At 35.1% G+C, this 21,417-nt stretch overlaps 2 protein-coding genes across 3 annotated transcripts in view; one reads left to right on the top strand and one right to left on the bottom strand.

Annotated features, from left to right (window-relative positions):
- Positions 1 to 13,919: 13,919 nt before the first annotated feature.
- The window catches only part of LOC146998593 (uncharacterized), an 88,622-nt gene continuing 81,124 nt past the window's right edge, over positions 13,920 to 21,417 (bottom strand). Inside the window, exons 2-4 of the mRNA XM_085811191.1 lie at positions 15,078 to 15,345; positions 14,803 to 14,961; positions 13,920 to 14,713 (exon numbers count right to left, since the gene is read on the bottom strand). Coding sequence (XP_085667317.1) covers positions 14,300 to 14,713; positions 14,803 to 14,961; positions 15,078 to 15,131 — 627 coding nt within the window. The 5' untranslated portion in view covers positions 15,132 to 15,345 and the 3' untranslated portion in view covers positions 13,920 to 14,299. The remainder of the gene's footprint in view (positions 14,714 to 14,802; positions 14,962 to 15,077; positions 15,346 to 21,417) is intronic.
- The window catches only part of LOC118193629 (dermonecrotic toxin StSicTox-betaIB1i-like), a 74,539-nt gene continuing 69,647 nt past the window's right edge, over positions 16,526 to 21,417 (top strand). For both annotated transcript variants that reach the window (XM_085811190.1, XM_085811187.1), the window contains exon 1: positions 16,526 to 16,663. The gene's annotated coding sequence lies outside the window, so the exon portion shown is untranslated. The remainder of the gene's footprint in view (positions 16,664 to 21,417) is intronic.

Below are 21,417 nucleotides of genomic sequence, written 5' to 3'. Positions count from 1 at the left end.
AAGAGACTTCTGAATATACACTTGAACCAGTTAAGCGCTTGGCCCCTCAAAGCGCTGGTAGCTAAGGTAACTTTTTGAAATTCGTGCACGGGGTAGAGCATGAAGTGGTCATCCAATTTTTCCAAAAAACTGGTTACCGGTGAGTTTCCATTAAATGTTGCTTCTGGTTTCATCGAAGCGCGCATGGTCTGGACGATGTAACCAAATCCTTCCAGGGCGGCAGCTGGCATTTCTGGATTCTGAGCCGCTTCTGCAGGCAGCACAGGTTCTTCTTGAAACTCGGCCATGGTTATTCTTCTTCGTTGGGCACCACTATCAGGTTCAATGTTCCGTCTTACTTTCTTCAGGAACATGCAAGGACCTGACTCTGAACAGAGAGCTTACTAAAGCTATGTTCAATAACTGTGGGAAGTAGACAGGATACACAAGAAGGGTATACATAACCCTTTATTTTTCTCTATTTACAATAATTTCCGTACTTCGGAATACAAAGACCCACTACTTGTGGTCTAAACGTAAGAATATAAAAATATAACTAAACGCTAACTTAACTTTGAAATAATAAACGTGGAAGATTGGCCTTATATTAACAGGAAGCCGTATGTAGTACAGAGAACTGTGAACACTACAATACGTTTAAAATTATCAAGAGGATTAAAACCTCTGGCCTGGAAGGCAACCAGCAACTGAGTAAAACTTCTAAGGTAAGCGACCTGCTTCGACTAACTGCTTCCTCTCTCTCGCTTGGCAAAAAGCCACAACTTAAATACTTGGCGCTCGCCAGACAAACTTTGCATAAATACGTTAACGCTTATAATTCTGGCCGGAAGTAGAAAATAAGAAGTGATAGTAAAGATTTAAAATAAAATAAACGTTAGTAAAACTTAAGATCCTTACAGGTTTACCTACTATGTATGATGTTTATAACAAATTAAATATCATGTATGCTCGAAGAAATGTATGGATTAAATATTAAATAAAACAATGTTAACTTGATATATGTGTCTTTATTGTGTTCTTAGGAATAAGATACTTTCCCGAAATTAAAAATAATTATTATGGCTAAAAAGATTTTTTCTAAGACGGAAAAGTTTTATTTACAGTTTTTGTTAACTCGAAAAATATTCATTTAGTTTTATTGCGGGTCGAAAAATCTTTACTTTTATTTTGTCTATGGGAAAACCCATGTTAAATTCAAAATGAAGGGGGAAAAAGTTACACTTTGATTTTAAAAAGTCGAAAAAAATTCATTTAGATTTTTTTTAGGTCGAAAGGTTTCACTTTAATTTTTTTAGGGAGAAAAATCTCCACTTTTATTTTGTCTATGGAAAACCCATGTTAAATTCAAAATGTAAGGCGAAAAAGTTACACTTTGATTTTTTAATGTCGAAAAATATCCCTTTAGATTTTTTTAGGTCGAAAAGCGATATTTGTGTTATGAAAATGTTTCATTGTTTAAAACTCGATAAGCTTTTATATAAGTTGAAAAAATTTATTCAGTCAAAAAAATAAAACAGAGAAGAAAAAAATACATTTCAAATATTTTATTGTTTAAAAATCATTCTTACACCATAAGTTTTTTTCACAAATTGATACAGGTTAAAATCAATCATTTTACATAAATTTTATATAATGGCGTACATAGACTGGCCTTGGCTTCGTTTAAGTACATAATATATACAGTAGGCTCCACATACATTAGAAGTTAAACTCTGTAATGGAATATTATTCCATTTTTACATTTGAACAGTGAAATCCATAAAAATCTGGAGATTGTCCATAAGAATAAAACGATTCTAATTCTTCATCTTGAAAAAAAGGCTACCCAATGCGCTCCGGGTTCTGTGGACTTGTCTGTATTCACAACGATGGCTGATCTTCTAATTAAGGGAGGTATTTTATCTGCTGTGTAAACTCCTCGAAAAACAGCTGCTGCTTCACGAGATGAAATGTCTTGTATAATACGACCATCCATCAGTTAAAGTCAAAAATGACGTTCCTCGATTTATTAATTTCAATCACGTTATCAAATTCAGCAAAGATAATCACACACACAGTTTGCTCGAGACGTTGGCTGAACTTTAACTCAATCCGTAGATTAGAATGCTTAATGAGATTCATGTGCTCCCCATCACGAAGGTCTGGCGATAATTCAAAACCAAATAACACATTACCTTGTAAATAGTCCTCTCTGGATATAAAAATGTCTTTATCTTGTTGGGATTTATTGAAAAACAGACTATGATAAGCTCGAATATAATTGTTGTTATCAAAATTTGGTTCCAGTGGATTGTAAGGCACAGGCTGTCCGTCGACGTACACTCCAATGAAATTCAGGTGATATTGTTTAAACTCAAATGTTGACTTGGCAAAATTTCCATGAAAAGCGTCATTATCAACACATTCAATTACAATTCTTTGAGGCATCTGGCCAACAAAAACGTTGTCTTGTATCAAGGACATGCTATTTTGGGGAATGGAATAGACTTTACATAATACTCTATTAATAGGATACTTGGCATTACTCTTCTTTAACGCTTTGGCATGACCTAGGATAACTCCAGGGCTCACACGCAGTTTTCTCACGAAAAGAGATACATGTTCTAAAACCACTTTATGACCTGCTTTTCCTTGCAAACAAAACTCCGACTTTCTTCTTATGAGAGTTAAGGTATCTGCCTACGTTAAAAAAGCGATTTCGGCGTAAAAATTCGATTTTTTTTTTTTTATTTCCCAATTTGAAAGGTCAATTTTGTAGGATTCCGAAAATGGTTCATTTTTACGTTTGTGATTATTAGAAGAGAAGGTATAGCCAATTAACTTGCACTGGAAGTGAAAGCAGAAAGACCGGAAGTGCCATTTAAAAGGCTCAACTTAAAGGTAAACAATGTTGTTATCCGTGTTTTTTTTTAACTGTTTGTGTGTAAAATTCTGCTAAAACATTTCCTTTTAATTCTGGGTACTTTTTTTTTGTTTCTGGCAATAATTATTTGCCTTAATTCTTTGAACTGGGACTGGCAACATTGCGGTTTTTTTAACTGGGTTTGGCAACATTGCGATTAGGTATAAAGACTATGTTGCTGGGTGCATATATAGCCGTTTTAATTTTTAATTCAGGGTATCTTGGATTACTTCCTGTGTTTGAACAATTAGGCAAATCAATTGAACAAGAAATGATTAAAAATTACTTTGGAATTGATAACGAAAGAATAAAGAACTCGAAAATTCATTCGTCGCTCATTTCGAAAATAGCCAGAAAAAAATTAAAATCAAATAGGAAATCAAAATTATTTAAGTATAAAGATATGGAGGGTGTGATGTACAAATGTGGAGAATTTTAAGTGTGTAAATACAACAGAACAGTTTTTCTGTTAATGTGAAATCTTTAAATGCGTTTTCTGAAAAACTAATTTTTCTAGTGTTTTTACATACAAGAAATGTAATTACTCAAAACGTTCTAAAGATATCTCTATTAAATTTCACTAAAATGTTTTCTATATTATTTATTAGGTTTTAAGCTACAATCTAAGTAATATTTATTAATTTGATTGTTTTATAAGTATTTCTATATGAAACGATAAGAAATATTTTACAAAAAACTGTGTTTTTTCATGTAATTACACATATTTTAGTAAATTTTAGAAATATCATATACATTTTAGTTCATAACACAGATAAGTGTTGTAGTAGTATACAGTATAAAAAAAATTGAAATATATGCTGTGAGGAAAAATATACGGCATTTAACGTAAGCGTTAAATTCTCCTAAAAATTTGCATAAAATTGCATATATTTCAAAAATTTATAAAAATATTCCTAAAAATTTACCTATTTTCATGATTTGATATCATATTTTGACTAAATAAATATATATTTCATCAGAATTCTATGTTTTTAAAAAAAAGTGCTCCGATCGTAGGCAGATACCTTAATTTAACATCCACCATATTTAATAAAAGCCTTTCTTGATGAAATAAATCAAAATGAATGCCACCAATCATATCAACAGTAGAACTCAGTTTGAAAAAGGAAGATCGCTTCTCTAGATCTTTGTCGTACATTTCAGCTGTTAATTTTGAAGTTTTACTATCATAGCCGTGACTGAGCAAAGTTTCGATATAAGCTCTATAGGGGTATGTGTTACTAGAAGAAGACACCAGTCGTTCGTTTAATGTGACATCCACCTGAGAAAATAAAGAATGCAGGAACAAATTTACTGGACCGATGGTAGCATCTTTATCCAGAGGTGAACCATCCGTTTTTATTATTTTTGCTCTCACGTAGAGTTGTGTTTGTGACAATTCAATATAATCTTCTCCACTGCCTGAAATATGAAATTCTACGGAACCTCCATTAAATACATTAGATTATAACGTTGCGCGCCTCTAACTTGCACGCAACCAAGAGGTGACTGTGAAAGCTTGTATTAACCACAGAGTCTTATAAAGGGTTTAAGTCCCTTTTTATTCAACGTAATAAATTACAATGGCGTCCTCTTGACGCTTACAGACTGTGCCCACTAGGCAGTCAAATAAAAATAAGGACCTGAAAAGAAAGTAAAGACAATATTCTAACTACGAGGCTCTCTAAAATAACTAACTCACCGCGTTTTACAAATACCGCAGCTAATTCAGCAGACTTGAAGCTCACTGGAACAATTGCAACTACTTCCCGCCAAGCACATAGGCCGCAACGCGGGGTTCTTCAATTCTCGATAACTACCTCCGCGCTCGCTAAGTAAGAATAACTCTCTCACCGAACTCGTTTCCTTCTATTTAAATCAAAATACTTCCGCTGATAATTTGAATCCTTGCGCGTTCTACTAAAATTTACATATTCTGGCATTGGCAGTTCCAGGGGAAAGTAAGGCTTGACAGGAAAGATAGTTTAAACTTAAAATAAATGTTAGTTAAAATAAATATAAACCCTACATTTGTCGCTGCCAGAATTTGGAAAACTTGGAAGCAGGTCCTACAAACGACCTGTTGTAAGTTTATCTAATTCTGAACTAACTGGCGAAAGCCTCGTTTACACAAAAAAATCTTATGTAACAATTATATATTAAAATTCTGTTAGTCGTTACAAAGCTTTCTTCTTACAGCAACTTTTCCTGGACTTCATCAATCAATCTTGCTCTTTCCTTCCAGCATCTGGAAGGAATAAGTATCAGTATCTTTCTACATACATTATAATTTACACTTTCTTGACACAATAAATTTTTGTTTTTAACGATTCGTTTTTCTTAGTTATTGCTTACTTCACATTCATTCAATTTTTCAAGCATTAATTTAACTTTACCCTGGCTCTCCACCATGTGTGGTGTCAAACGGGAATATTCGTGTTTTAGTCTTACAACACTTCCCCTAACCACCATGATTTGTTAGAAATCAACAACCAAATAGACACACCTTACTCGACATTCTACAATTCAATGAGCTACTTTAATATTCTTAAAAATTCAAATGTAGGTGGAGAACCCTACAAAACACATTCATTCTAACTTCCCCCTCATTCGTCTTTAAACATGCAGGCTTTCGCTCTAAAGCATGACTTTACAGTTTAATACTTAAATTTTGACTTCATTGCTTTTAAGCATTCACTTTTAGCATCTACAATTTTATGCTTCTAGCCTAAATTCTACTTTTACATAACATGCAAGTATTTACATACATTTACAAAAGTTTAATACATATGCTTTTTACAATTTACCATAAAATGAATAAGAGAAAATAAATTTTTACTTTACTCATTCTTCGCCAAACTGGCGGCACTGAAACTAAAATTCTTATTAGTACAAGAATACGAAGTTATTTTTATCTCCGGCCAAATTTTGGCTTTAACATAACAGAATTAGTCTTTCGACCAACAGAAAATGCTTGTTTTTAGCTTTTACACTTAAAGAAAATAATACTTTTGCCTTAGCTAAATAAAGTAAAACAAAACTAAGTCTCAACCGAGATATATTGACTTTCGTCAAAACATAGAACTTCGTACTTATGCATAACATTTCGGAACAAAAGAGAAAAATATTTATTGAAGGTTTTAACTTATCTTTGAGTTTTCGATGCTTGAAATTCCGTCATCCGTTTTTGGCAAAATTGATCCCAAGTTAGAGGTTTCATGGATGTCAATCTTCTCCTTATTGATCTCCGAGTGTCGTCCCCGTTGCTTTTTCTTTTGCGTCCTCTACATGCTGGCCTCTTGACGGAGTAATCGTCTGGTTGTTGGCCTTTGCGTTTCTGCCTGGGACGGCTGGTCGTGACGTCTTCCGGTCTGGAGTCCTTCTTGAATTTCTTCTGTTCGTCGTATTTTTGTGCCTCCTGTTGGCGTTTCAGTTTCCGGAACGGCGGCCTTGCTGGCACCTGACTCTGTGGCCGTGTGCGCGTTCTCCTTGATGTGTAATTTCTCCTGCCATCTTTTGTAGGTGGTGTTTTCGTCTTTACCACGGTTTCTTTACCCGGTTCATCTGTATTTATGTTTTTCTTAAACGCCGGTGTTTGAAAATCCTTTTTTCTTTTTGATACCGACGTCCGGGTTGTAGAAGTGCTAGGTCTCTCTTCAGTTCTCCGTTTCTTGGGTGGTGAAATAGTTGTTGCAGTCTCTGGCCCTTCTATTTCGTTTAGACTTGAGTCCTGCAACAAACTTTTAAGGATTTCAAAATCATTTGGATTATAGTATTTTTTCACCTGGTCGGGACTTGCTTTACAGATTTCCCCTCTCTCGTTTTTAAGATATAAGACTACTCCTTTGATTTCCTGAATTACATAGGGGCCTTCAAACTTTGGAGCTAGCTTTGCCATAAAATTGTCTGGGGCACTTGATAAAGAAAATTTCCGTTTCAATACTTTATCCCCAACTTTAAAATCTGCTTCCCGGCGTTTTCTATCATAATATAACTTCTGTCTATTTCTTGCCGTATCCGAGGTTTTAAGCGCCTGATCAATTAGCTTTTGCACTTCCTTTTGTTTAAACTCCTGCTCTCTTTGTTGCACAAAGAATAATTTATCTAAAGGCGTAATTAACTTTCTGCCTAAAAATAATTCTGCTGGAGTTTTTCCCGTAGTATCATGATGTGCCGTTCTTAAAGCATAAGCTAATTCATTTATGTAGCCATCCCAGCGCTTGTGATGTGTGCTAACGTAACTGCGAATGATTTTTACAATGTTTCTATTAACTCTTTCTGCTATGTTAGCCTGTGGTCTATACGGAACCATTTTGATATGGCGTATATCAAGTCCATTGCATATGTTTTCAAATATTTGACTAATGAATTGTTTTCCGTTATCGCTAATGACTTTTATCGGTGCACCGTATTTTAAAATGTATCTGTGTAAGAATGCATCTGCGACTGTTTTGGCTGACGCGCGTTTATGTGGAAGAATTTCTGGCCATTTTGAAAAATGATCTACTATTACTAAAAGAAAACGATTTTTATTTAACTCGCTCTGGGGTAAGGGACCAAGGAGATCTATGCCTAAAATTTCATTCGGAAATGTAGCGCGAATGCTATTTAAGTACCCGGCCGGGCTGTATATAATATCATTTATTAACTGACATTGATTGCAGAACCTGACATCCGCCGTTACTATTTTGTATAATTGCGGGAAATATACCGCCTCGCGTACCCTTTTTATAGTCTTTTTGACCCCGAGGTGGCCCGCTGTTTTTTTTTCGTGCAACTCCTTCAAAATGCTTAATCGAAGCGAGGCTGGGATGACTGGCTTATACTCAAGATTTTCGTTTGTTGTTTTCGTATAAAATAATAAATTATCTATTATTTCATAGTTTTTTGCTCTATTTCTTATCGCATCGATATCTGTATGCTCAAAGCTTTCGGGGTCTTTCAAATAAGCATAGATATTTCCAAATTCAGGATCAGCTTTCAGTTCAGTAATAACCGTATCTCTAGAATCTAAAATTTTTGAAGTCAACACAGTGCATTTAAGTTCATTACCTTCATCGTCCAGTTTTATACGAGAAAGTGCGTCAGCTACATTGTTTTCCTTACCCGGTTTATATTTTATTGTGATATTATATTCTTGGAGTTTTAAAGCCCATCTTATTAACCTGGGCGTTAGGTTTTTTCCCGAGTAAAGTCTACCAACAGCCGCATGATCCGAAAAGACTGTTACTGGCGATTTGCCGAAATAAACTCGAAATTTGTGTACAGCCATTAATACGGCTAATGTTTCTCTTTCTGTAGCTGTATAATTCCTTTGTGTTTGATTCAATGTTTTACTAAAAATTGCCAGCGAATGGTTATTTTGCATAAGAACCGCACCCACCGCATAGTCTGATGCATCTGCTGCAATTTCCAGGTTTTCGTCCCCCTCAGGGAATTTTAAAACAGGGGCAAAAATAAGCGCTTCTTTTAATCTTTCAAAAGCTGTGTTAGCTTCAGCTGTCCACGTAAATTTACTCTTTTTTCTTTTGATTACTAAGAGTGGCTCAACAATATTAGCGAAATCTTTTATGAAAGATCGATAGTAAGAACATAGTCCAAGGAAAGACGAAAGTTTCTTGGCGGTGTTGGGCGGTGGGAAATTCTTAATAGCTTTTATTTTTGAATCTTGCGTTTCTATACCCTTGTGCGAAATTTTATAACCGAGATATTTAAGTTCTTTAGTTGCGAACTTGCATTTTGAGGCGTTAATCGTAAGACCGGCCTTTTTAATAATTTAAAAACTTGTTCGAGGTCATTAATGTGCTGTTCCAACGTACTACTCGTTATAATTATATCATCTAGATAAATTAAAGTTGATTTTCCTAGGACAGGCTTTAGAACAATGTCCATAGCTCTCTGGAATGTTGATGGGGCCCCACACAACCCAAAAGGCATGCGTAAAAATGCATAAGTGCCCGATTTTGTTATAAACGCGGTTTTATGTATATCTTCGGGTCTCATAGCTATTTGATAGTAGCCAGACGTTAAGTCCAAAGTAGACATATATCTCGTCGATTTGATCTGTCTAATGATCTCGTCTATAACCGGCAAAGGGTAAACTGGAAATTTAGTTATGCTATTTAGCTTTCTATAGTCGATAGCAAACCTCCAAGCCCTTTTATCCGAAGGGTGAAACTCGTTCTTTTTACTACATAGTACGACTGGACTCGCGTACTCACTATTTATGGGCGTTATTATTTTATTCTTTAACATCTCCTGAATATGTTCTTCGATGATTAAGTCTTTTTGTTTATCATAGCGATACGGTTTAGTCCTACAAGGTTTTCCGGCATTTAATTGAATCTTGTGAGTCACGATCTGACAGTTTCCCGGTTTTTCTGAAAACAAATGAGAAAAATTACTCACCACTTGCTGTATTGCTTTACTTTCCTGGTCATTCAAATGGCTAAGGTCCAATTCAGGTGTCTCCACCGGTTCCACCACCCTCTGGTCCATCTCCAGCACCACGGAACTATCTTGAAAATTTAATTTGGTCCTCGCAGCCCTTAAAAAGTCCACACCTAAAATAAGAGAGTGTTGGAGGTCTTTCACCACAAAAATCAATACTTTGAGATTTTCCTCTTTTATCTGTAAGTTTAATGATACTTTCCCGATGCAGTGACATGTTTTTCCTTGCGCCGCTATAATTTCCGTATTTCTGGTTTTAAAGAGTCGTATCCTATAAAAATTCTTTTTGAAGAACTTTTCACTCATGAAATTTCCTTCTGCCCCTGTATCGATGAGGGCTTCTACTGGTACATCGCCAACCAGGACTTGTATAATTGGTAGCTGTGAGTTTTTTACGATGACTGTATTTAAATGTCTATTTGAGGGTTTTTCTAAAACTTCCGGGGTCTGGACCCTCCCTTTCACAGGCCCCTCTAGTCGTTTAAAGCTTTCCTTTCAATCTGTGTCTTCTGGGTACGCGGATGCTTATTTTCAAATTTTCTTTTTGGGCCTTGACCTTCGAGTTTCGATGCGTTAGCTTGATAGCTTTTTCTCCCATAAGAGCGATTTCCATTTCTGGTTTCCTCCTTTGAAGATTTCCTTCGGGTACTTTGAGAATATGTTTCCCCTCTCGCTTTTTCCGCTATTCTGCGATTTTGAAACTTCATCGCCAATTCGAAAAGTTCCTGCAATGTGCTTGGGTTTCTAATTTCAAAGTAGTCTTGAACAGAGGGTAACAATCTTGGTAATATTATTTCAATAATCTCCGCATCGGGTTTCTTTCCATACAGCATATCCGTTAGCTTGATTTTTCGTAGAATAAGCTCCGTCAATTCTGCTGTATCCCGTTGATAGAAACTATATAGCTCGGCTTCCAGCCGTGCGCGATCTTTCACTATGGGGAAGGCCTTTACTAACGATTTTTTGAAATTTTCAAATGTATACGTCAGGCTTCCAAATTCACCTAGAAGAAATTTGCCTATATTTTTCCACCATAGCGCGGCCTGTCCTCTTAGTGCTGATGTGGCAATAGCAACTTTTTGTCTTTCAGGCACAGGATAGAGCTGAAAGTGGTTTTCTATACCTTCTAAGAATACGGACACCGAATTTTTTCCGTCGAAATAGACGTTTGGCTTGATTGATGCTCTCAAAGTCTGGACCAGGTATCCAAATCCTTCTAACTGCGTTGTCATTTCTTGGTGTTGTCCAGCGGCTTCCATCCAGTTTTCGGCCATTTCAGTTCGATAAGTTATATATAAGCGCCAATATAACGTTGCGCGCCTCTAACTTGCACGCAACCAAGAGGTGACTGTGAAAGCTTGTATTAACCACAGAGTCTTATAAAGGGTTTAAGTCCCTTTTTATTCAACGTAATAAATTACAATGGCGTCCTCTTGACGCTTACAGACTGTGCCCACTAGGCAGTCAAATAAAAATAAGAACCTGAAAAGAAAGTAAAGACAATATTCTAACTACGAGGCTCTCTAAAATAACTAACTCACCGCGTTTTACAAATACCGCAGCTAATTCAGCAGACTTGAAGCTCACTGGAACAATTGCAACTACTTCCCGCCAAGCACATAGGCCGCAACGCGGGGTTCTTCAATTCTCGATAACTACCTCCGCGCTCGCTAAGTAAGAATAACTCTCTCACCGAACTCGTTTCCTTCTATTTAAATCATAATACTTCCGCTGATAATTTTAATCCTTGCGCGTTCTACTAAAATTTACATATTCTGGCATTGGCAGTTCCAGGGGAAAGTAAGGCTTGACAGGAAAGATAGTTTAAACTTAAAAAAAATGTTAGTTAAAATAAATATAAACCCTACAAGATAGAGGATGAATCTGAACCCACTAGCCGCTCTGAATCGCCGTTTGAGTTCCAGGTAAATGAAAATGTTCTAATTCGGATTTAACACATTCAAGGGAATCTTTCATGATAAAAGCCATTATGAATCGAAAATATCACATCTTCTCTGCTTCACAGCTTTCGGAGAAATGAAGTGTTTTGACTGTTTTCGCTTCCTTTTATACTTGCCACTACCAACCATGGTCTGGGCTTTACGAATAGCTTTTGCCGCTAATACTTTTCCCGCCTCTTTGTTTAGCAACAGACTTAATGTTTTCACCTGTCAACACATCATTTGCGATGAGAGCTCCGGTGCGCAAAGCTTCTTTTCCCACCGTTTTGGCTCCTTTCACAAACAAAGGCATAGCAGAGCGAAATAGAATACGAAAAAATCCCTCGAGACCATAGCCCTTTTGATAGGGTTGACCTTGATAATAAGAAAGTCCCGAGCCGGTTTGATAATGATTTTCATAACTCTGAGTACAACATTCGTATGGTACGAACATCTTGATGTCTTCTTTAAAAACAAAACATTTCCTCTTCTGTTGTCATATTTATAGGATTTGTCTGTTGTCATATTTCGGAAATGAAGCACAAGAATTAACTTACCCCTCTCAAAAGGAACGAATGTACCTGATTTGAGTCGGATTTCCACTTCGATTGTATTAAATAAATTTCTTGCTACTGGTACATAATGAGGTCTGTCGTACTGTACATTTACGGTATCACCATCCTTTCCGGTAACTGTCACGACTCTTAAGAGGGGAGCTTGCACATTACCAACAATCTGAGGCGAAACGATATCACTATACACATAAAGTAATGTGTAAGCAGAATGCAAATCAGCCACATATGGACTATTCCAAGTACCTTCGACAATCTGCGGTTCGAAGCCTAATAAACTTGGCAATCCCGAATCATAAAAGATTAACCGAGCTCCATTTTGCGTCACAATTTTCACTCTTTTTGTTGAACGATCATACTGTAAAGAGAGTTTATCTTTAAATGATGCTAAAGTCATGGCTTTTAAAAGATCTGGAACATTTTCGTAACATCCTGGTGGTATTTTTCTATTGGCAACTTCCCTTACACCCGAAGAGTCACCCAAATCAAAGCCAAAGAGATTGTTATCTTTGTTAATATTGTACCAGGTGTACGGGTAAATGATCTCAAAAAGACCAACTTCCCATTCCCCGTTCAAAGATATGGGTACGGGCAACTGAGTAATGAAATGAGAGATAGTATTTTCTGGAAAATAATGTTGAGAGCTATCACTAGGTAACGTCATATAGAAAGACATCTTGGCAAATGACGATTCTTTACAGGATGTGGAGTTTTTATATTCTTTTCACACCTGTGACCCATGCATTAAATTTTGGTGGATAACCTAAGAATTTCACGTAGTATTCCGTCATATCATTTCTATTTCTTTCTCGCAACAGTTTTTCAAGAGGATAATATCCCGAATCTGAAATTTTTTGCAGTTCCTTTTCGTAAAATGTTCCTTCAATGATTTCTCCAGCGAGGTCTTTAAGTCGATAAGCAGGTGGATTTCTAGGAAGGATTTTATGGATCGCAAAGATTTCTCTCGTCCAGTTACTTTCATAGCCTTTTTCAAAAATCATTTTTAATTTGCTAACGCGCACTGTATCTCCCACTTTGAACTTAGATTGAGGTTTAGGTAGGTCTTTATATAATTGATTCCACACTTGTTTCTCATTGTGTTTATTGACATTCACTGGTTCAGTTTGAATAGAGCGATGCCAGGTATGATTATAACTGTGAATTAATTTATCTATTACATCAATATAACGGTATGTATTCATTTCACTAAATTACTTCCAAATTTTGCTTTTGAGGGTTTTATGGAATCGTTCAATGATGCTTGCTTTCACTGTACTGTTCTCAGTTGTGAAAAAACGAACTTTTTCTTTTTTAAGATAAGTTTGAACGATTTTATTTTTATATTCTTTACCTTTGTCAGTCTGTAAAACATGTGGCTTTCTTTGGCTAAAAATACGTTCGAGAGCTGATTTAACACTCTGGCCTGTTTTGTCTTTGAGTGGAATAGCCCAAGCATATTTGGAAAACACATCAATACATTTTAGCAAATATTTGTATCCATCGTTGTGTTTGGCAAGAGACAGCATATCTGCCAAATCAAATTGAAACTGAGCGTCGATGCCTCTGACGAGGACGCGATTGCGACGAAAATGTCGTTGGACAGGCTTCTGTAAAGTATATGACTCTTTGCTGGTAAGCTATTTCTTGATCGCCTTGTGACTTTCTTTGCCTTTTAAAGCACGATTCAAAGCACTCACTCTACCAAAACTGGGGGGGGAGGGCTGGATCGCGATACATCTGAGTCAGATTCATGATATGTACAGCAGTGATTTTTACTAATAGAAATGTGAACGCTCATTTATAGTTTTCTTTAAATTTATAGTTTATTTATAATTTATAGTTTTCTCTAAAACATGCAACCTCTTATTTCTACAACTATTCTTCTTATGAACGAAAGGCAAATGTGTATGAGTATTTATAGTGTTCCCTTAATTATATATATATTTATTTTTAACTTAATTATGAGACAGTAAAGAGACCATTATAAACAAATAATTTTATTTATTTTTTAAACATTCATGATATTCAATACCATAAAAACCATAATTTTCCAAATTGTTAGGACAAAATGTTTCTTTCACTTCATCAAGTACATCTTTGAGACAGACAGATTTAAAAAAGTCTTTTGTGATATAATGTGCTGGTTTAAGCAGAAATAAATAAGGCTCTTCAGTCCAAACATTTCCATAAAATTGTCTGGCTATATCGACAGAGTTTAACTTCAGAGCCAAGGAGTTGATAGTTTCTGTTTTATGAATAGCGAGCTCTTCATATTCTATGAGTTTAGGATACTTCAAATCTCCATGTTCTTGGATCAGCTATTCTAGTAATGTCTTCAAAATGGTTTGGAGGAATGTTGTTCCCAAAGAAATGTCGAAGGATTCTGGAAGCTTTTCCTCGTTAATAGATTCCTCGGATACACTTTCATAGGCTTCTCAAAAGTCCAAACATTGATATACGAGGTTAGTGACAATGGCACTGATACGACTGTAATTTTTGGATAATTCTTCCCACTTGGCGATTGTATGTATAATATTGCTTTTCTCCACTCCTTTTACTGTTATTTGCTTTAACGTGATGTGGTAACCATCATATTCCACACTAAAATTCTTAGGTAGTTGCAGATTCATTGTGAACACCTCTTGTGGGCTGTGTTGAGAGAAGGTGTTCAAATACGAAGGCTCTAAATTCACACCGTTACAAGTTGAATAGTATGCACTCCCGTACTTGCTGTATTGCCTGATGTGCATGGTGATCTTTCCGCTGAAAAGAGTAGGCCAAACAAAGACATTGTTGCCAATGTGTGTCAGCTCCTCTGGGGTTGTGTCTTCAGTAAACCGTCCATTGCGCTAAAAGCGAAAAAATAATTATGAGTCGTTTGGTAAATGAATAATAAGTCTACGTTTTAGCAAGAATAAACTCTTTTCGTAATACTTACTTTCTTCTTAGATGTATTATCTTCGTCTATTTTTCGTTTGCCATTAGCATTCTGCGAGATGGGTGTTTCTTTGGGCTTTTCATGGTATTGTTCAGAATCTGAAATCTTTAGTACATTTAAGTTGAGAGGCTCGTTCTCAAACTGTTGTTCCGAATTCATCTGAAAAATATAAATTCAAACTATAAAGGCAATGCAACAAATGCAGATTTTCGAGCTCAAATTAAATATCAAATTGAATATACGAACACGAAAAAGTTATACGATAAAATACATACCTCGAATAAGACGTCTTGATTCAAACAGGAAGGGCGGAAGCAGGAGCGAAGCATACAGCACGAACAGAAATGATATGAAAGGGTCCAGCGTCTCTCTATATAGGTCTTGGTCAGGATCCACGAGAACCAATCAAAAAGCGTCAAGGGGACACTACTGCCCTCTAGCGGCCATTGCTGAACTTAATAGAATGTTCTAGAAGTTCTAACATGTATCTGCATGGTGCAATCATGTTGCGGATTTAGTATGACATCAGAGCAGCGGGGAGACCTACGTCAATCGATAAACATGTACATGAAACCGGATTACAACACAAATATACTTGCGACTGACGTATGTGATGACGTCACGAACAGGATGCAACACGTCCGGGGTTGGTGACGTCATCACAGTTCTAGCGCCACACAGTCCCAGCACCACAGCGCCACATGGCTCCAAACCGGTTTTTATACTTACTTATATATATATATATATATATGTGTAAGTATATATATATATATATATATATATACTTACTTATATATATAAGTATATATATATATATAAGTATATATATATATATATATATATATATATGTATGTATATATATATATACTTACTTATATATATATATATATATAAGTATATATATATATATATAAGTAAGTATATATAAGTATATATATATATATATATAGTTACATGCTATAGCAGTCCTATATACAAAATTTCAACGTTCTGAGGCTACTCGTGTTTGAGTTATGCAAGATATATACATGCGTACATGCGTAAACAAACAAAAAAAAATCAAAATGATAAAATTGCTTGTTAAATCTGAAGAATTATTATGGTCATGGTTGCCACGGTAAGGCTCATTCTGAAAATGTTGTGACTTTTATTACAGTAATATGTAAGTACTTAGAATTAAATTCAGTATTAAAGTAAGTAAGTCTAGCAAATATTATTTATATGTGTATGAAATTTAAAAAATGAAGTAACCTGATGACTCTACTAGCTTGTAGAGACATTAGGATATTTCGAAGAAGGATACTGAAAAATGAGGAATGCCCTCGCCGGGAATCGAACCTCGGATCTCTCGGAGTGTGCTGACCATTACACCACGAAGGCATGCTAAGAAGGCGGGAGAAATACCTTATATAATGTATGGAAACCTTTGTCATCTTAATAGAAATTTTAACAGTTTTGAAAAATATTCAATAATGAGTGTGGAGAATTCAAAGTATTCATACAATATTCATTCAAAGGCCTTTTACTAATCTTTCTTAAATGCAGTTGGCTATATCATACATTATACACATTATTCTCAAATAGGAAAGCACAGAAGCGAGTTATCGTGTATTTACTTCCTGACGCATAAAAGAAAGCGGAAATTATGTCACCCGCTTCTGCTGACACTGGATTCTGGAAAATAGAAGCACATCTCTAATCATTTTAAACTAGATCAATTTCTTTGGGTTCAGAGATAAATTGATAAATTTTATTGGATACAGACGGTCCACAAATCCAAAGGAGAAAAGGATTACGACGTATTTTCGTCCTACTCTTGCTTCTCGGAAGTTCAAGCATTAAGGAAAAAAAAAAGCTCAGGTATGAAAATGTTGAATAATTTTATTTTGAACCACTTATCAAAATATCTTGAGCTATTTTGAACCGCTTACTTTAGTAATCTTGAGCTATTTTGAAACGCTTACTTTAGTAATCTTGAGCTATTTTGAACTGCTTACTTTAGTAATCTTGAGCTTTTTTTATCGGAAAGGTGCATCTTAGTTATAAAAATCGACTGCAGAGTCTATTTTTTTCCCTCCGGAAGAGCACCTAGTCTCGATTTTCACTTTTTTTGTCCGTATTACTTTTCAAATTGTTGAGAGAAAATGTCATCGTAATGTACTATTTTTAAAGAAATAATACAGCGAATACAAAAGAAAAGTGTGTAGCAACACGTAATACTCTAGCGAGGATTCATAAGATATGCTCTTTTTAAATACTTTGTAGTTTTTAATGCTGAATTTTATGCGACATTAAGTACAAAGTAAGCGATTTTTAGTAATAAAGTTAAAAAGACGAACAAAGCTGTGTTAGGAGAGAGCATATGGTAAACTGCGAGCTCGGCGAGAGCATAAAAAACCTTAGCAAATACTCTAGTGCGACGTTAAAATCTGGATCCTTTCAGATAATTATTTCTTTGTAGGAAATAAAGAAAGTACTATAATCCGACAAATTTCCGGTATCACATTTCTACAGAAATATCCATTTTGACTGCTCCCAAATCCATTTTGACTTTTTTTTTTTTTTTTTTTTTTTTTTTTTTGACGTCTGTAGATATGTTTCTTTCAAAAGGGATTGTAGATTCAAAGGGGATTTTTTTCGCGGCATCTGTACGTACGCATATGTATGTATCTCGGATAACCCAAAAATTTTTATTGCAATCGGTAGCATCAAATATACATATATAGAGAGAGATATATAACCCCTCTCTTACCCGCTTAAAATTCCTCACCCCCGCCTTTATCTTCGCAATGGTTGATCATAATCATGTACTTCCATTTATAGAAATGTTTTAAATGAAAAAAAATATTCATGTTTTGGCAATGTCAACTTAAAAAATAATAACAATAATAATTTTCGACAAATAACGAAATCCAATTTTTAATGCGGTTCCTCGGTTCTTATACTTATGTTTGAGAACGTTTTAGACTCAATAAAATAATAAGGTGGTGGACTCTCGTAGGACAAAAATTGGCCAAGACTTTTAATTTCAAAATTTTTAACTTTTAATGTCATTTTTAGTCCACTTTGAAGAAATGGTTAATTAATTGGGAATAATTCGAGGAAATAAGTTTAAATGAAGTGTGACAAAAAAAAATGTGTATAGTTTATCTGTTTTCGTGGACGGAAATCTTATGGTGTCCACATGAGATTTTTTTTTTTTTTTTTTTTTTAAGTGAAAAGAATGTTTAGTACATATTTTGAGCTTTCTCAAAGCATCTAGTACTAATTCTGTAAGAAATTATCGCTTTTCTGCCGTGTATACTCTTGGGAATTCAGTAGTTAGCTCGTCCTGCTAATAGCTTTAAGATCCGTGTTTCGAATCCTGGCAAGCGCACAGTTGATTTTTCAGGTCTCCTGCTCCGCAATGTGTCTTTGATTCTCAAATCTTAGTATAATTAATCTAATAATGTACTATTAATAAACAGATAATCAATGGATCGAAATTGCACTGCGTAATAATGCAACATTGGTGTAATATACATTTGAAGGTTATCATAATTATCATAAACAAACACTGTAAACGGAAAAGTTCACTCTTTCCCCCCCCCAAAAAAATCCTAATTTAAAATTAGTATCTAAATTCTTTCATAATGTTTAACATTTATTATTATATATGGATGATGTATAAACGGTTACAACTGAAAACATCGCACACGAAAACGTCGCGGAGAAATCAGGGCAAGCCGAAAACGCCGTTGTACAAAACATCGTGGGAGAAAATATCGTGGTCGAAAATAAAGCGGTTCAGAAACTTCGCAGTTTAAAAACATCGTGGTCGAAAATATCGTGGTAAAAAAAAAAAAAAAGCTCCTACAAAATCATCGCAAGACGATAACATCGCACACATGCGTTTCTCAGGTTTTAAAAGTCGTAAATGCATTTTCGCATAATGATTTGGTAGCGCAAGAAGGAATGAGAATGAAAATGTTAACGTCACTTTAAGAATAAACGGAAACAAAACAAGGTATAATTTTCACTGAAACAATAACAGATTAACAAATGTGCAAGAAAATAATTTCATAAACTAAAAAGGAATTTATATAGAGGTAACCTGATGGAGTTATTTCTCTTCCTTTTTCTAAACATTTTTAGCCTGTGTTTCTCATGAAAATTTGTCAATAAAACTTTACAAAAAATTAATAAAATTTGTAATTAACTATGTAAATTTAAAATCAAGTGCTGTAAGTTGCATTAATTTTTTTTTTCATTTTCAGTTTTTAAATGCTAAAGTTATCTTTTCAGCAAAGTAAAAATATCCCTGTTTCCTTCCTGCCCTCCCAAATCATTACGCGAAAATGCACTTACTTTGAAAACTTGAAAAACGCATGTGTGCGATGTTATCGTCTTGCGATGATTTGAAGGTACTTTATTTTTTACCACGATATTTTTGACGACGATGTTTTTAAACTGGGAAGCTTTTAAACTGCTTAATTTTCGGCCACGATATTTTAGAATTGCTATGTTTTCTTTTTGCTTTCTTCCACTATGTTTTGTACCACGACGTTTTCGCCTTGCATTGTATTCTCCGCGACGTTTTCGTCCGCGATGTTTTCAGCGGACACCATACAAACTGAAAGTTAATTCGGTTTGTAGAAATTCGACTTCTGCTGTAAATTTAAATTCGATGCTGAAGATTTCATTCCCCATAATATATAACTTATAAGATATTTCCTCCTTCCTTTCCGCTTGACCTTCATGGTGTAATTGAAAGCATATTCCACGCGTATTCGAGAGGTCCAGGGTTCGAGTCCCAGCGAAGACAATGCACATTCTTCACTTCTGCTTAAAAAAAAAAATTTGAAAGCTTTCAAATTTTACATATTTTACATTAAGCTCAAAGGGATATTTTTTAACGTTTTTTAACCTTTATTTATTAAATATTATGTTCTTCGCCCTTCAACCATAAAATTAAGTTCAACGGCAATATCTCAAAATAATTTTAAAATGAGCATATCTTTAGAATTTCCGGTTTTACAGTCTCGCACGCTGGAGATAAAAATGTTTTTCCTGTACAACGTTGCCATTGCTCGCTTTGAAATCCTCGAGTTTGTTAATCAAAAATTGGTTAAAGTTTTACAAAATATGAAATCGATAATAAAACAAATTCAAAATTCAAAATTTGGGTTTCCAGATGCCCATATTCTGATGGAAACGTACGCTATTCAAAATTCGATGGCTCTAAGTACTGTTGTTCTATAACAATGCGAGAAATATGCGTACATATATGCAGATTTTTCATTATTTAATTTCTTTAAATATAATACAGAGCTCTAATATTTGGTGGTAACAATTTAAAAAGTAATCAACGTTTATAGTGAATTAAAAGCAAAATGCTAAAACAAAATTAGTAGTCCATCTGGCCAAATTGCTCTTTTGGACTTTAAAGAGTGGAGCTCGAATTAAAAGGTGGTCGATAATCCGTCACCAACAAGATTTGGCGATTGGGTGCAATAATCTCCAGTCGCCCTTTAAAAGGTGAAGTATATAAGGTATTTTCTCCCTCCTTTACATATCTCTTCGTGGCGTACTTAGAAGCGTACTCGATGCGTATTCGAAAGGTTCAGGGTTAGAGTCCCGGCGAGAGCACTGCACATTTTACACGCTTCCTGCTTCTCAAAAAGCTTAATGACTCAACAACCTTTATTCGAAATATTTAAATTTAAATATATATATATATATATATATACATTTTTTTTTTTTATTTGGGTAGAGAAATTGCATGAAGTACAGAGTTTTTACTACGAATGGAACATTCGAAATCTCGAATTCTAACAATCTTGAAAAAATATTCAAAGTTCAGAAACTCAGATATTCGCCCCCTTTTCGCCATAATCACCGTTCTAATACACTGTCAAGTGTCTTAACTTAAATTTTAATTGCTCTGTTAGTTGCATCACCACGAGCTGTGGTAGTTGCACCAGACAGTGCAATTATGTTCTCCATTTCTGTTTTAGAAAAATGGTTACTTTTCTTTTCTCAGGTTGCAGTAGTTACGATAAGTCGCTTTACGTCGGGTGGGTTTGTGGATTGGATAACATTACAAAATCAAGTTAAACTCCACAATTTAATAAGAAGAAATGACGTCAATATAATAATGCAGATAATGTAGATAATCTGATTTTACCATGGTAGGACGAATGATGTAGTGGATTGAGTAATATTTTTTATGACTGCGTTTCCTCTTTTATTAGAAATTTTATCTCTTTAAAGTCAAATCTCTGGAAAAATTGTGGTTATTTAAATAAAAATCATTTAAGAACTTATGAAGTTCTTCACTTTTATTCTAATAAACTAAGTGTCGAGGAACCTAAGAGAATTATCGCTCAAGTCCAAGAACAGAAACGTAAACTCAAGAAGGGTTAATTACCCTATAAAGTATTTCTCCCGCCGTCTTAGTATGCCTTCGTGGTGTGATGGTCAGCACGCTGAGAGCGTAATTGAGATGTCCGCGGTTCGATTCCCGGCGAAGGTGTTGCTGATTTTTCATCTTGCCTGCTCCAAAAAAATATCTAATGTCTCTACAGTGGCGCCCGAACTAAAAGGGTGTTGGATGATGATTCTCCTCATCCAGG

Source organism: Stegodyphus dumicola, chromosome 2 (assembly GCF_044657685.1).
Source record: "Stegodyphus dumicola isolate Sdum_Otavi_A_Nest chromosome 2, ASM4465768v1".
NCBI classification, from domain to species: domain Eukaryota; kingdom Metazoa; phylum Arthropoda; class Arachnida; order Araneae; family Eresidae; genus Stegodyphus; species Stegodyphus dumicola.
The sequence above is the reverse complement of the archived record's forward strand: the minus strand, read 5'-3'. Positions and strand labels throughout refer to the sequence as shown.